Below are 16752 nucleotides of genomic sequence, written 5' to 3' on the forward strand. Positions count from 1 at the left end.
CATTTCACAAGAGTTATTGCTTGCTCTCCCTGCTCCTGCCTCACCCTGTGTTATTTAACACTTATGCAAATTCTGAAAGAAACAAGCTTCTTTTACTAAAGTCAGCTCCTGGTGATGGGTGAGTGAGGTATAAAAAAAAAAAAAACAACTTTGCTGTAGAAGTTGTGAAAGTTGTCTTTTTTTGTTTGTTTGTTTGTTTTAAAAAAAGGACTTCTTGCTACATGATTCACAGATTACAGAAAAAGATAGCATGAAGTCCTGATTAATTTGTACATTTAATGTTCTAAATGCACTTACTAGACAAGCACCAACACTTCAGTTGTTAAAAGCAATATCATGACAATAGATATATACATTATTTTAAATACTTATAGAAATTTAATATACAAATGGCTCTGAATATACAATAAAATAATGTGTTTAAAAAAAAAAAAAACATGGTGAGAAAACCACCATTAGGCACAATGTATTTCTGGTGTTAGCAATTTTAAGGGAAGTCTAGAGACAGACTGCGTATCATTTGTCTGGGTATTTCGAGATGAATTCCTTCAAGATAATGCAAGAACCTGTAAAAAAAAAAAAAAAGTAAGAGTAACTATAAGGGGGCAAAGTTATTTCCAAATTGTAGAAAATACTTCTATTTAGAGAGGCAATATCCACCTTTCTCATCTAGAAAGATTTTTACAAAATATTTTATAATAAATAAATAAATTAAAATACAACTAACTCGTATACTGAAACATAGCAGGATTTAGGAAAACTAAAAAAACTTACCTTCTTTTAGTCTTTCCTTGCTCTTTAATCTTCTCAGACCTACAAATACTGCGAAGAGTAGGGAGATATTCAAGTATGCTAGCTTGCTTGTTACCCAGGTTTAAAGGAGCTCTGGAAAATATAGTTCTGATGACTGCCAACCTCTTCTGTGCTTTTTCGTGAATGCTAAAATGAGAATGAAGCTTTATTGTTTCTTGTTCAAGATCATCATCCCCATTTTGTTCTTTTAAAATCAAAGCCACTGGTTTAAAACTGTTAAAGATACTGGTGTCTGACACTGCTTCTCAGTGGATTAGACACCTGCAATTTTTGATCATATGCTGCTTACACAACATTTCAAAACTGCACTTATGCAGAAACACAAGGGACAGTAGTTTGTTTTGCCAATGCTCTTCGCTTAACTATCTAATCTGACAAGGTCTTCACAATCTAGTTATATATGTGATGTTTAGTTTATCCGTCAGACAACTGAGCGCATCTGTGGTCTTCAAAATAAAAAGCATTTTGTGACTGATGTTCAGGAAAATAGCAGATTCAGATCCAATCTATAATTCATGATATATCAGCTAAGTTTGGTCACAGATTAGGCAGATCCATTTTGACATTACTCCTCTTGGTTCTTACTTACAAAAATGCAATAGCTTTGCTCAATGTTAGGTCTTCATCAGGCAACACCTACACCTTTAATACAAAGGGGCCCTGGATGAAAAATTGAGTGTCTGGTACTTGCAAAACCAATTTCAGTCCATCTGACTATCTTGGAAAAAAACACTCCTTTGTTCTCCTTTTTGGGGTGATGGTGTGTATGCTGTTTTGAAGTAGACCAGATTAAGGTCACCATTCCTGAACAATGTTATAGTCAGGTTATTCAAACAAAGTCATTTTTCGTAGCAAGTGCCAAGCAGTTAATTTAAGCTTACTTAGGTGAACAACTTACTCCATTGTTCTGAGACATACTGAGAATATTCCTATCTGTATGAATTTGTACATAAAGTAACTGAAACAGTCCTACACACTGAAATGCTTTTCTTGACAAGCATATGCAGTGTATTCCAGAAATATTTGCAAAGCCTTACCTTGGATCAGCTGACTGATTGAAGGATACATAATTTCTTGTGTTTGAGATATGCATAGTAAGTCCCTCAAGTTGATCACTTTCAGGTGTTTTACTGGAGCTCAAGGAGGTTTCCAATTTTTGGGAAATACTAACAGAACATTTCTTAAAACTGAGTGCTTCAATAGCTGCCTTTATTTCACTACAGCTCTGGGAACTCCACCAATCAGTATTTTCTATACTGAATTCATCACAAAGACCATTTTTGATTTTGCCATTTGTCCAATTAAATCCTTCATCTTTAGAGAACTCCAGTGGCTCCCTGGTGTTACTGTTTACACAGCAATCCAAGAAAGACATATTATCCACAAATTCAGTCAGTGAATTCAGACACTGACAAACAAGAGCAGATCTTTTATCATTTGCTGGGGTTTTATTTTTCACGTCTTTTCCTTCGCTATTCATCATCAATTTTGATTCCTCGCTATTCACTTCAGCACATGATGTAGAACTATCTGCTGGCAAACTTAAGAATTCAGCTGAATAGTTCAGTTCAGTGTCAAATAAGTCACTATCATCCAATACATCAAGCCTTTTCTTGTTCTTTGTCTTTTTAGATTTTTTTCCAGAGCAGTGGCTGTTAATAGATTTGCTTTTTGAAGAAACTATGGTAGTCCTTTCAGGTGTGGAGTTAGAGGCTTCAGACTGGTTTGAAAGATAATGCACTGGTAAAGGAAGAAGCAGTTCGAGATTACTGTATATAAAATCCACTGTCTTCAGCTGGAATTCTGTGAGAAGCTGTATCAATTTATCCCATTTCTCCATGGTTGTGATTTTCTGCTGTAGAATAGTTGTGAAAAAAGCATTACTAAGTTTAATAATCATGCATTCAAGTGTTAAAAAAAATACTACAGAAAACCTCATATTCCCGTCTTTATACTTCAGAGGCAAAGGACTATTTGGCTTGCAGCAGACTGCCCCAGTTTGCATTTTGCTTTATTACTAGATCATACCATAACTTCTACAACCAACTTTTTCAAAAAGATTTGCTTTTAAGATACTATTCATAGTGACAGTTACACAATTATCTAGCAATTATTCAAAGTATTAGCTTATCAACAAAAATACCTTAAGAAATGTAAACAAATCTTCTGAAGGCAACAGGATATTTCTAAGGCCAAGCAATGTCTCTACACAGCCTGCGTCGCATTTTGGAAACTCCTGAAGAGGTGCATCAGCCTGAGAAACTTCTATCTCTGAATCAGTAGCCTTTTCAGCATTAATTACTTGATTTGCTTTGTTCGTCTCGTCTTCTCCTGCACAAAAACAACGTGCTTCACTTGAAAAAAGCTGCATCATAAAATTACTGATTACCCCTTGGTCTCAATTCCTTTCACAAATACCGTAGCTGTTGCCTCTTGCTGCAGTTCTGAATGAATATAGCAACAAAAATTGCCCCATTAATCACACCCATTTTGTCTCCTTAAGCGTCAATCTGCCCAACTCTCAGTTCTCTGCAAGCAGCCATTAGAAATAGTCTTTTCTTCCATTTATGCTCCAGTAGTCTCTCTCTATCACACCCACACTTCCCGAGGACACTCTTCCTGTATCCTTCAGGCTTCCTCCTCCTTGCTAGCTGTCAATTTTTTCTTCTTTTTCCATTCTGCTTCTTTTAGGTAAGTTACCCACAACTTGATAAATTATAAAGAACTGCAAACTCTAAGCTGAAGGGAGACAACTACTAGGTCCCTGCTTTGTCCAGTTTTGCTATTCATAAGAGGAAAGGGAGATAAAGGATCATGATGAGATGCAGTAGTAATCAAATTTATAAACCCTTGTGTACGCTAAGAAGTTTTGAAGTAGCAAAGAAAATAATCCTGACAACACAAGACACCCACCTAAATCTCTACAAATCTTACAGAAAGTTACCATCTATTCATGCACTTTAGGAATGGTTTGATTTAAAGTCATCTTAAGATGGAAAATCTAATTTTTATTTTATTTTAAATAAAATCAACATACCGTGAAGTGCCAGACATTTGTCTTTCAAGTATCCACCTCCACTTTTAACCCAGAATTGTAAGAAGAGAACACTTTGTCTGATATCACAGTTATTTGTGGTTAACAAAGCAGCTAAATCTTTTACATCTGTTCGTAGATTCTCAGCCAAACACAGCGCTTGCAGATAGCTTGCAGCATTTATCTAAATCAAAGAAAAATGTATCAATAAAAACACAACACTGAAAACAACTCTTACCAGTCAGGACTGTAAAACAGAAGTTACTCTATTTATGCTTGATATATATATTTTAAACATAAAAGATTAGGGTTTATTAAATTAGTTACATTAAAACCTCAGCACAATTCTGTACCAGCTCCAAATAGTCCAAGTCAGATAATTAATTTGAGTTTAGAAAATTTAACTCATTTAAAAAACAAAAAACAACAAAAAAAACCACATTCTGCCTATGTTCCTAGAACTGCATACAGCTTGTTTTTTGTAATTATTGAGCAGGTGTTAGTTAACTATATCCACCATAAATATTTTTTTCTTTCCAATCTGTATTTTCTGTTATCTCAAAGAATTTTAATTTTTGCATTAAAATGTTTCCCTTCTCAAGAACTAGTTCCTTCTGATGCTCATATATTTATTTATTTTATAGAATACATAGCTGCAAGTATGTATTTGCTGTAACAGGATGACAGTGATAATATTAAAGGAATAACCCATAATATTTCTAGTTCTTTTACTTTTTAATGAACAAACTGATACTGGCACAGTCAGGCTTCAGATCAAGGCTATTAGATATCTTCTAGGAAATTACTAACCTGAGTTTCTAAGATCTGGTAAAGATGTTCTTCCTATAATTCTTTCAAATGCTAAATGGTTAAGATAAATAAATCCTCCAGGCTAATAATAAATTCTATGTGTAAATATGAAAACATATTACATACTCTCGCATACAACCAAAACAGTCTTCTGTTAAAAGATATATTCCATCAGATAGATATAAACCTACACCAACATTGAAATTTCAAGATTAAATCAGCTGACAACTACTTGCTTAGGACATCATCTACATTTCCAAGCATAGACTTACCAAGGAAGGAGTTCTGAAGTTGATTTCTTCAAAGTAGCCATCAAACATTAAGCTAAATGTTGGATCTAGATAAAGAGATATCGGTGAACTGTCATGATATGTTCAAAACAAATTATTTTATTTATCCATTAGAGTAGACAGTTGAAGCATCTTTAATCAAATACTTGAAATACTCTACAGTCTCTTAAATTTTAGGTTTTAGATCAACCATTCCCATTTAAATATTTGAATTCAAGTAGGTTTTTCTGCCTGTAATTACAGAAGCAAGCACTACTCACCATTAGTAGTAAGAATTACAGGTCTCTTTGCAGTTGCCATGAACGTCTTTATTGCACTTAGAAATCCTGCATCTTCATCAAATATTATATCTACCTATAGAAAACACAATGACATGCAAGATACCAATAGCTTTAAGAGTAGCTACAAGCTGTAAATGCAGTCAAACTGTTAACTACAGAGTAAGACTGAACAAGAACAGATTTCATTTGTGCACAAGTTCACAGAATCAGAGACTGGCTGAGGTTGTAAGGGATCTCCAGGTATTACCTTGCCCAACTCCCCGCTTCCCCGCAAGCTATGTCACACAGAGCAGGTTGCTCAGGATAACTTAATAAAAAACAACATCCAGATAGCTTTTTAGTATTTTTTAATAGAACTGCACCAGTGATCTGTAGGATCAGCCCACAGTTAGCAAACATCGCTATACTTCCTTTATTTACTTGAAATGACATTCCTGGCTGTAGCTTTGCATTATTGGTTTAAGACTCAACTACATTTGTATGTAAGACATTAAAGAAAAAAAAATTAATGTAGGCTTAAGTACTTTACTGAGGTGCTAACAGTGCCTGTTTTAAAGTGTCATTGCAGGCAAGTAGTGCAAAACAAAAACAATACTTTTGACAGTCAAAGAAATTGAATTAGTAGAATCCTGCAAACTGTTCTAACAGTGAACAACTGTTGATAGACAGTATAGATAGTTACGTTATCTTTTAACAAATTTATTCAAGTCTGGTTAATAAAACTACTCGGGAACTGAATTCATTTTTAAGATGATAATCCTCACACTTCAATCCACCTACAAGTCCCAAGTAGGAAGGAAATAGTTACATTACTTAAACAAAAAAGGGATGTATTGCTCACATCAGTAAGTTTCACCTGTATTTTACCTCTTCAAAAAGTATGAGAGATGTCGCGCTTTTTCTGTTGTGTTCTCCTCCTTCTACTTCTTTATTTGTTGACTTAATTTGAGCATCTTTTTCTTCAGATGAACTCTGAAGACTTCCTGCAGATTGATGAAGAACTGAGCAGAAAATGAAGGACTTAAACCATTTAATATGCACTCTAAGCAGTGGTTTACAAAACATCCTATGCATAAACTGCTTCAGAAAACCTACACCAACATCCTTTTCAGATTAGACTCCATTGCCTCAGATCTATCCAGCTCTTTTGCTCACATGCTCCTCCATACTGCTTTTTCAAAATAACTAGTTGTCCAAAAACAGTATTCCATTTCTAAAAACCTGCATTTAAGACTATCTGATCCCATGAAAAATTTGGAAACATACCTTCCAACATTTGTGGTCTCAAACATTTTAGCACATCTTTCAAAGTACTAAAATTCAGAGTCTCAAATAAAATACCAGAAAGAAACAACCCAAAAGCACAAAGAAACCAAACCACCTTTAGAGAGCCTACTGAACTTCAAATAGCCTGTACATTAGTTAACTCTCCTCTAACACAGAATGACAACTACTTCCTATGTAGGCAAGTGTATCAGAGACGCACTACATCATCCCTGCCAGCAGCTGGTGTAATAAATGTAATAAATTCTATTCTTTTCTCCACGTATACAATAGTGCAGTAGAGCTTTTCTATCTCTAAAGATAACTACTAAATAGTGACACCTACCTTTATTTTTTTCTTGAGATGTTACTGTTCCATCATTACCTTTATGTTTGGAAGGCATTTTGAAATAGTTTGCAAGTGTTTTAGGGGGCAAGTTTCGTTTTAATCCTGCTCCTTTTGGTGACAGTGGAGGTTTTCTTGGTGAAATTACTTTCTTCGGAGAATACATTTTTTCTGCAAGATACATTTTATATTAATCTTAAGCTTGAAATGTAATCTCAAACTGACAGTTCTCAAGCAAGTGTAGAGGAAATTGCAGTTTTGCTTATAGCATATGACAGTTTTACTGTAACAATTTATGTATATTTTACTTTTCATATGTCCAGGGAATGCTTTCTGTTCAACTTCCTATTAAGTATCATACCGTTTAATCTATCACTACAGAAATAACCTGAGAATCGAAAGTCCATTTTTGAAGAGTCATTATAAAGTCACTATTTAATTTGTTGTGTAGTTGTGTTAACCAGGAGAGCACTTATTGTTACAGAGGCCAGATGAACTGACATTTGCTATCTTCTTTAAAGAACTGATGTCTAAATTTTTTTTTTTAAACTCAGTTCCTAAAAAGACATATATAACTATGAAACTTACTTGGTGACTTTGCACTGCTACAACTGTTAAAAAAGCAAGGCTTATGGGCATTAATGCCTTTTTTGTCCACTTGATGAGACTGAGTAGCTTCTCTTAGTTGAGACAGTACCTGTCTACCACTGCGCTGGCAAGAAGCGTTGACTTCAAATATCTGCAATGGCATTTAAAATGAATAAATAAATTAAATAGATATCTTGTATTGCAAATGTTTTTATACCATTAATTACAAATAAGAAAAATAGCACTGTCAAGAAAGCTCCACATACCTTAAAACCAAGCTCCTGAGCACAAGCATACACTGCAGCAGTTTTACCCACTCCCGGTGGGCCAGTTATCAGAACTGTATTGCAGAGGTTGATCTCTTCCTCAATATCAGATTCATTACTTTTAAAATCAAGGCTGTCTAAAGAATCTGTAAAATTATTTGAAACGGAAAATATTGTTCAAATCATTATCAATTCATGTCATTGTAATGCCAACTTTAATGAGAAGCTATATATTATTTCAAACTATCAGCACCTTGGTGTTCTTTGTCCTCTTTTTCTCCTTTTTGATTTCTTTTTTCTTCCAAATCAGCTCTTTTTTTCCATTCTTTTAACCAGCTATAAAGGGAAGGAACAGAGAACAAAAACAACAAAAATTATTGCTGAATAAAATAGACCTAATTCGGATGGGACAGAACAAAACTCAAGGAAAATATGTGGCTGATCTCCCTCTTTGAAACTTAATGAGTCTCTTCCAATTAAAAAAATATGCAAGGTTTGATTATTTTGTAAAGACCAATTACTTCTTCATTCTCTGTTCTATTAGTTGATTAGTATAAAACCCAAGTCACTTAGCAAACCATTTAAACTGTGGAAAACATTTCATAGCATTGATTGCAAGATTCATCATTATACTTTGTGCAAGAGTCACAAGAAGAACTTAAACCACCATAGAAAATTTGAAAAACACAAATAGATAAAACTAAAACCACAACAGATTACAAGGATTTAAATACTATATTACCATCAACAGTAGATGTATTGCAACGAGATCAGGCTTGGGCATATTTATAGTACATAGTATGCCTGTAGAAAGCACAGACAAGTACTGACAAGTTCCTATCTCTAACATGCAAGCATAAAATAACCCGACCAAAACCACTGATTTTTACTAGATGTATAAAAGCATTATTGTATCCTATCTGATAGCTTCATGTAGTATTTCTCATGTGTTAATTTTTTACTATACAAGATACCAACTTACTTCTATAAAAGAAACCATGACCAAAAAACTATCCACACCAATTGCCGATTTGTTTCTCCAACTTTCTTGAAGTCAAAGGACACAAACATATACGTTTTAAGTCTTACTCAAGCACAGTGTGAAATAATTAACAATTTCATTAACATAAAGAAGTAGTACAATATTTTGAGGTATTTTAAGTATGGTTCTGACCTGTGTAGCCTTTCAATTTCTTTCCTGTTCCCTACAAGTTCACTGGAGTCTTGAGGCTGGTACTTTTCTGTCCAGAGCACGTCTTCCTTTTCAACACCTACAGGGGAAAAAAAAAAAAAAGGTGATAATTTAAGCATTATCCATTTTCTCGATATCTTGAGTATTATCCATTACTCAAGTCTAGTAAAATATTGAGACAAAACAGGATTTTTTCCATCAGCATAGAAAGCTGACATATGTTCCCTGAATGCGGAGAGAATGAAAACCAGACAGGAAGCACAGATTTACCTGAAAGTGTATTTGGCTCTGATAAATATTCATTGTCTTCTATTATAATATCTGGTTTCTGGTTCTTGTTTTTCCCAAAGTGTGTTGGTTGTGCTGCATCTGCTTGTTTTCCTCCAGACACAGGAGCAGTGAGGTTCCTGGAAACTCTGGATTTTAATTCCTTCTCTGTACCCTCAACTTGTTTTCTCCTTTTCGATTTGTGGTCTTCTGTTTCTCTCCTTTTCCTCTTAGTTTCCTTCCAGTTCTCAGAATGTTTCTGAATTACCTCAGAATTTGCAGCACCAACTCTGCTTTCTATGAAGGAAAAAAAAAAAAAAAAAAAAAAACACAAAGCCAAACAACATGAACACCCAGAAAAAAACACCTCTTTACAATTTCAAGTTCTGTCCATTACAGCCGTACATTTGTTCAAACCATATTTGAAAAAAATTGGTCAAGATAACCTAAAACATGTGGACCAGTTTTCTTCCAAGGACATTTATTTATTGTAATATTTCTGGAAGATTCAGCTTGCCTTCTTATGAATGTTGATATATTTTATTTTTCCTATGTAGATTACTAACCTTGTATACTATTCTCAAAAAGCAATCGCTCCGTTTGTCTTCTCAGAAACGCATAAAGGTATTTTCTCACGGGAAATTGAGAGTTAGAAGACACAATCTCATCTAGTAAACCTTTCCTGACTGCATCAGGAAAAACTGATCGGTGACCAGAAAACTGCAATACAAAATAAAAAGCCACTTGAAAATGTTATGTAGAATAACAGTTACAATTTTGCATAATTTAAGGTAAGATCAGTAGCTACCTTATTAAGACCTGAGATTAACAGAAAGCCTTGAGAATTGCCTAGCATTACAACACATTAGGGGTAAAGTGCACGTGCACACATCCACAAAAGAAAATAAACAAGCAAACAAACAAACCTCCAGGACTGATACAGATTCAAACTGTACTTGGTTCCCCCCCCCCCCCCCGCCAACATATTTCATACCACGTAGCAACACATTCCAATTTTCTTTTCATTTTTTGTTGTAATAAGACCCTTCATTTTTAATGACTCACCACAGGTGCAGAACAGTTTCCAGTCAGTTCTGATTTCACAGTGGAAAATTCACCAAGTGAGATGGTGATTTTTGTGACATCAGTGACCTCAGTGCTCAGTTTCTTTAACTTAGTTAATAGAGGACACAATGGTGAATTCAAATTCCACATTGGATGACCTGAAAAAGAAAACAAATGAAAACAACAAAAAAGCGTTAAAAAAAAAAACAAAAAAAAACGTGGTAACAAAACAGAGATACACCACAGACAAAGCCATCCCACAGTAATAAAGAAAGCTATAGGTGTAATAGTGTTTGCTCATATCAAAGCCAAGCTTATTTAATTTACACTGCATTAGCTTCTTATCTTTGCTAATTCTTCCTCCCACAAGCAGAACAAGTTTGCACATTTTTGCATACATTTCTCCAGTACATTGGTCCCAGCATCTGCTTACTCTAAATAACAGCCTTTGCCTTCACCTCTGTAGGACTGATGCACTCCTCAGGATTTTGTGTCTTAGTTGGTTTGTTTGCAAATACGAACCATTAAATGGTTATTATGCCTTCTGGTTCTTCTGTAAGGGTGTGACAGAAAACACTGTAGCACACTCCCTCAAAGCATTGTCTTTGTCAAAAGGAAATGCCTTCTGGCCCATTCAGTCCAACATTATGTTTATTCTCAAAATTAGAACTTGAAAGACTAACTTGTTTGATTGAACATTAAGAGCATTGTATCTCTACCCACAAGTGTATACATTACTTTTACATCAGTTTAACTTGAAAACTGTTTATTAAGCATCTGACTGGAAGCGTGTAAGTTTTGTTTTCTTATTGCAATGCAAAACAAGAAGGAACCGTTAACTATTCCAGTCATAACAGTAAGCTCTTTTTTCATTTCTGAATGGATTGCCCAAAGATTTACTTAAAGTCAAATACATTTATCAATAACTGAACAAAAGCTTACAGTCATCCTTCTGCTGTACATGGACAACAGTCTTAAAACATGAACTTGCAAGAGAATATGCTTCTGTTGCTGCTGCTTTCTTTGCGATCTGTCTTTTCAGTAATTCTGGCAAACCACTCATCAAGAATTCACGTTTTGATCTGAACTGATCATCATCTTGAGAATTTTCTGACGCATCTTGGCTTTAATGAAAATAGAAATTGAAGAAAATCATTAGGACTACCTGGTATCTCAGGCTCAATCACATTCACTTCTATGCATGAGTTTATGCAACCTGGAAGAACTGCTAAAGTTAATTTAAATGCAGTAAGTTAAGTTTTGAATTTTGTTATTAAAAATCTCTAACACTAAATTTAATCTCTTGATATTTTTATTTTTGAATGCTATTTAGGATGTTTTACATCAGTCATCAACTAGATTTTCAGCCATCTAAAATGGTTCAACAATGGTTCAGGAACCAACTCTCAATAAAATTGCTTTTATTGCATCACATGTCAATAAGCACTTAACTTTGTAGCATGAGAAAACGTTAGGGTCACCTTGAAATATATTTTGGTTCTTAAACAACTGCAATTTTGAAAACTGACCTGCTTTCATCAAAAATCACAATTGGTTCATCTGCAGATTTTTGAGCATTTTTGGCTAGGAATGAAGATGGATATGCCAGTTTTCCTTCAGAAAAAAAGGACAGCAAAAAATCATTAGGTTAGTGCTGACGTACAAGTCTATTTCTCTCATAATGTCTCAATTGTAACTTGGCTTCCGTGTTTACTATCTATACATTCAATTTAATAACATAAGAAAAACTCCTTTTTCTTATGGAAAAAGATGAGTAAAGGAAAAGATTAGTATTTTATCACAATTCGTTAGAGCTATATTTCTAGTTATTTTATCACTGTATTAAAAAAATCCTTAAAATTGTGGAAGACAAAGCACAGCATGCTATTGGCAGTTATATCTCATTAGGTTTTAAAATAAATACAATTTTCCCTGGAAGGGGGGAAAAAAAAAAAAAAAGACAAAACAGTGCCTGTGAGTGAACAGTGCAGAGATTACTTAGGTCATAAAAATAAGAAGCGTATATCGGAATATTATATAAATCAAAAGTTGAATGTACTACAAAGGCAGATTTATAAAATAAAAATAAAAACAGGCAATAAATGTCATAAAACAGATTTAATAAAACCCAATTACCTTTTGAGTTCTTAGAAGCCTTCATATTTCTAGACTTTTTCCCCAAGACATCATTTAAGCTCCGAAGATTCTTTTGCTTCACATTCTGCATTGTAGTAGTGGCATTACTCAGGCTTGACTGTATAGTTATTGCTGGTTTCTAGATGGAAAGCAGAGAAATTAATAAGGGAAACAATTTTTCTTCCTTCATTAAGGATACAATTTACTGATTGGTACTGAGGAAAGTGAAGAAATGCGTTAGAGAGCTTAGAAGTTACTGAATAGCATTTGTAGATTATGCAGCAATTTTGTTAGCGTTGCTTCCACAGAAGTAGCGTATAGAATAAGATGCCCAATATATAAACAAAGGCCAGAATTACTCTAAGTTTAGATGCCTGCAACATACACACCTGAAACAGACAGGTTGCTGTCCATTAGGTAAGAGAGGCAGTCACTTCTGAAGCGTGCCCATCTGGTGCATTTTATAGAACTGCATTAGGATGAGCTTTCCAGTCCAAGTCCAGCAGTTGCATTACTTATTTGACATCCCCTGGACCATTTTATCACTATCTACCTTATTTGATACTTTAGAAGAAACGTTCGCAAGAAACATTTTTGCTGCTCACATGAGTTGTAAGAACCTGAGAATATTTTCCCCCACTACAAAGTATAGAGGCTTACTTCATTTTCTTGTAATTGTTTCTTTTCAGCTAGAGCTTGCTGTCGAGATGAGCGCCTCACAGGAGTCGGTAAGTCTTCGTTGACCTTTGATCTATTATGCCGTATAGCTTTTGCTTTCTCAACCAGCTGTTTTGCTTTGGATATGTTTTTAGAGGTAGAGCTTATCTATTAAAATATAAAACGATCAGAATATCTAGCAATTAATAGCAATATCTTTAAGTAATAATGTTATCTTTCATGCCCAAAAGCACATGATTTCTAATCAAAATTTGTAACAGTACGAAAGTGAAAGAATGGAAAGGAGGAATAAACTAAGAGGATATCAATACTTTTCAAAAGGGAGCCCTACAAGGGGATCCTCCAATTTGTCTATAGAACAAGTGAAATACAGGCAGTGATTTTCTTAAGCATAAGCTGTTCTGCTACACCCAAAACATGAAGTCCCATCTTGAGAAGCTGCAGAACGTGAGCATACTGTTTTTTCAGATTTCTCTGTTCAGTTATGAAAAGCAGTAAATCACAGTAATATTCGCTTTCCACTGGGCTTCTAAGAACTGTCGTACTTCATTACACTAGACTATTATGCAATACTGGATGTTAACAATTACTTTGCACGTAGTAAATTACAAGATACTGAAACAAACTGTTACATACATTACCTTTATATTTTTCGAGTTTAACTCTTCATTTTTCATTGCTTCACCTTTATTTGATTTCAGAGTTGCACTGATCCGCGTAAACCTCATTCTAATTAGGGAAAAGCATTAGGTGCTGTTATGACTTTTTAATGAAAGGAATGTTAACTCTAAAACCTCAGTTTCAAAAGACTTCAGAAATGCAGTGCTGCAAACATAAGCAAACCCCCAACAGCTAGTGTCCCCCTTCTCCCCCAAGTCTTCACTTCAAGCACGTTTATAGTCAACTTTGGTTCTTCTGTATTATTAGCCAACACAGTCAGCATTCATGGAGCTGCATTCCAGTTAACTCACAATTGCCTCTCTCTTACAATACTTGGGAAAACAAAAAGCCAGAATATATTCTAAAATGTTTACCTTATTGGACTGTTTGCATCAGAGGGCACTGTAATCACCTCAGCCTTATACATGTTCTTTTTCAAGGATTGCTTGCTTGTTTTTGGTGTGGAAGTCTGTAAAGGACAGACACTTTCATCTTCAGAAAAGGCATTTCTCATTCTGTTTTTTTTAGGTGTAACAGTTTTGGATGTGTCATCTTTCTTCTGTCTCAGACTCCTCCTCAACTTGTTCACTTTTGGACTTGATGAAATTCTTACATCCAAGTTGTTTTCCTTGGTTTGAAGATTAGCTCCTGAATCCTTTTCTTCATTGTAATCACTAGTATTTAAGGCACATTCTTCCTTAGCTTCCAAAGCCTTTCTTCTTCTGTTTCCCTTTTTCTGAAACTTTTTAGGTCTTCTGGTTTTAGTTCTATGGTTTTCAGAACGAGAATGCATATGTTCATCCACACAATCTTCTGGTACTCCACTTTCTAATTCCTTATTTGAACCAATGTCACCTTCTGATCCTTTTTTGTCTTTTGAAGATTTTCCAGTTACTTGTTTTGATTTTCCAGGTGCCTTTTTAACTCCACTTTTTATTACATCTGATGTTGGTTGTCTGAATGCTTTCATAAACTGATGCCTCTCTTCCAGAGCAGATTTTGTCTTCAAAGGATCTGATCCTGTAGTCTCTAGTACAGCTAACTCCAATTCCTCTTCCTCAATGACAACATTGGATTTTCTTTTCTGAGTAATGTGTTCAGTTTGTTCACTTTCCAAAAGGGGTGGGCTACTTTCTTTTTCTCCTATACATCCTTTCTGCTTCAAAAAAATTGAAGCTATTTTCATAGAACCCTTTTGCTCCCTATTTAAAGAAGCTAATTTTGGGGGAACGGAATGAACTTGTGCAAGGACGGTTACTGTCCTGAGCGGTACCTGTTGAGATTCCTCACCCTTTTCAGGGTCACTAGTACTACCACTTCTGTCCATTTCAGTTGGTGTAACAGAATCATCCAGCATTGGCTTTGTGCCTTCTTCAAGATGATCTACGTTATGTTCTCCTTGACTCCTCAAGAAGTCCTCAAATGACACTGTTATTGTACTGCTATTTACCTGCGATGCCTTATCTGTATGCATGTCAAAGCTCGAGTCACTAATAGTAATAGCATCACACTCCACTATTTCAGGAGATACCATTTTGTTATCTTTAGTTTCCTTTTTACACTCTTCATTCAGCTGGTTTTCAAATGAAAGACTTTCAGACAAATCCACATATACTTTGTGCTTCCTTTTCCTCGATTTTCTTATCCTGTTTTTTACTGCATTTATTTCAAAGCCAGCTTTCTTCACACTTTTTCCATAGACGTCTGCATCTGAGAAGTTCTCACCTTGTATATTATCTTCCGCTGATTCTCCTACACGGTTTTGGTCAACTGAAGTACAGGTAGCAATGAAATCATCACTATCTTGTTTTATCTCTGTTGTTTCTCTGCTGTCATCACAATTAATTTCTATTGGACCTTCATTCTCAGGTTCTTTCATCTCTCTCAGTTTGTTATTTAAGTTAACTCTCTTCCTTTTCCTCTTCAGCTTTGAAGCTGGTTTATGATGTGATTTGCAGTCTTTATCATCAGCATCAAACTGTGCTTTATTTTCTCCAGCTACAGTTGGTACCGTAGCTTTCTCAGGTACAGATGTCTTTTTAAAATAATCCAGTATATTGTTGGGTTTTGGCGGTGACAACGCTTTATCCCCTGTTTTTGCTAACGGTGAGAAATACCTTGTGATTGTTTTGACAGAAGCATCTTCCTCTCGCCGTTTCTTGCATGGCTACAAAAAAAAAGTTTAATATTAATCTTAGTTTTTAAAAGCTAAGATGCTGTAAGATTACATAGAGCAGTGCAGAATCTGCAGCACATGTTTGCGATACTAGGACGTTTTTGGAGGACAAAGAACTCAAAGAACCCATGTCAGCCCCCTATGGCTGCGTGCACATCAACTATATCTCCATTTTCAAAAGCTATTCTAGCCTGAAATACAGGAGCTGCTACATCAGAGGTCACAGAATCATTAAGGCTGGATGAGCCCTTCACCATCAGCTGCTGCAACCATCGCTACCACAACGCCCCCCCGAGCCATGTCCCCGGGCACCACGTCCAGCCTCCAACACAGCAGGGGCGGCGATGCCACCAGCCCCCAGGTACCGCACCTGCCCTGGAAGGCCCCTTGCGCCGAGCGCCTCAGAAACTGAAGGCACCCAGAGGGTGTCCGCAAGGGCCGCACGGAGCCCTCAGGCTGTCAGCCCCCCGCACCCCCACACCCTCCCAGCCCCCGGCTCCCCGCCTCCCCCGGCCGGGCCCGGCCGCCCCCAGCCCCACCTGCCCGTCGCCGTCCTTGTCGGGGAGCGAGGCGGCGGCCAGTGCCAGCCTGCCCACCATGGCGGGGCGCGGAGCCCCCTCGGGGCCGGGCCTCAGGCGCGCGCCGTTGCCATGGGGCGGCGGGGCCCGACCGATGGCGGCCGCGGGAGCCGGGCGGGCAGAAAAGCGCGGGCGGGCGGGCAGCGCTTCGGAGCGACCCGCGCGGAAGGCGGCGGCCCCGCCCCGCGCCACGTGACCCCGCCCGGCCGCCAACCGCCGCCCGCTCGCCGCCCTCACGTGGGCCCGGCGCGGTCACGTGGCGGTCGGGAGGCCGCGCCCCCTCTCCCCTCCCCGAGCCCGCTCCAACGG

General features: G+C 36.7%; 1 protein-coding gene across 2 annotated transcripts; it reads right to left on the reverse strand.

The window, feature by feature from the left end:
• Positions 1-464: 464 nt before the first annotated feature.
• On the reverse strand, positions 465-16464 carry ATAD5 (ATPase family AAA domain containing 5). 2 transcript variants are annotated; one of them, XM_032199448.1, is made up of 23 exons: positions 16405-16464; positions 14064-15856; positions 13671-13758; positions 13012-13176; positions 12352-12490; positions 11745-11829; positions 11158-11339; positions 10216-10373; positions 9717-9870; positions 9154-9447; positions 8866-8962; positions 7945-8027; positions 7692-7837; positions 7426-7576; positions 6838-7008; positions 6096-6211; positions 5208-5301; positions 4930-4994; positions 3851-4031; positions 2957-3144; positions 1851-2665; positions 775-939; positions 465-566 (listed from the first exon to the last, which is right to left on the reverse strand). In XM_032199448.1, exons 1-23 carry the CDS (start codon positions 16462-16464, stop codon positions 488-490), a joined length of 5469 nt encoding a protein of 1822 aa, XP_032055339.1. In that variant the 3' UTR covers positions 465-487. The 2 variants fall into 2 exon arrangements, with proteins under 2 accessions (XP_032055339.1, XP_032055338.1); XM_032199447.1 differs by having other exon boundaries at positions 1851-2668.
• Positions 16465-16752: the final 288 nt, after the last annotated feature.

This window comes from Aythya fuligula, chromosome 18 (assembly GCF_009819795.1).
Source record: "Aythya fuligula isolate bAytFul2 chromosome 18, bAytFul2.pri, whole genome shotgun sequence".
Taxonomy (NCBI): Eukaryota; Metazoa; Chordata; class Aves; order Anseriformes; family Anatidae; genus Aythya; species Aythya fuligula.

Bases quoted from the DNA above. Each gene is read 5' to 3' on its own strand.
- ATAD5 (XM_032199447.1), bottom strand. From the start codon at position 16,464: ATGGTGGGCAGGCTGGCACTGGCCGCCGCCTCGCTCCCCGACAAGGAC. The intron at 6,212-6,837 runs GTAGGTGTCACT...ATCAATCTGCAG, and splicing joins ATCTCAAGAAAAAAATAAAG to GAAGTCTTCAGAGTTCATCT. The intron at 4,032-4,929 runs GTAAGTCTATGC...TCTTTGATTTAG, and splicing joins ACTTCAGAACTCCTTCCTTG to ATAAATGCTGCAAGCTATCT.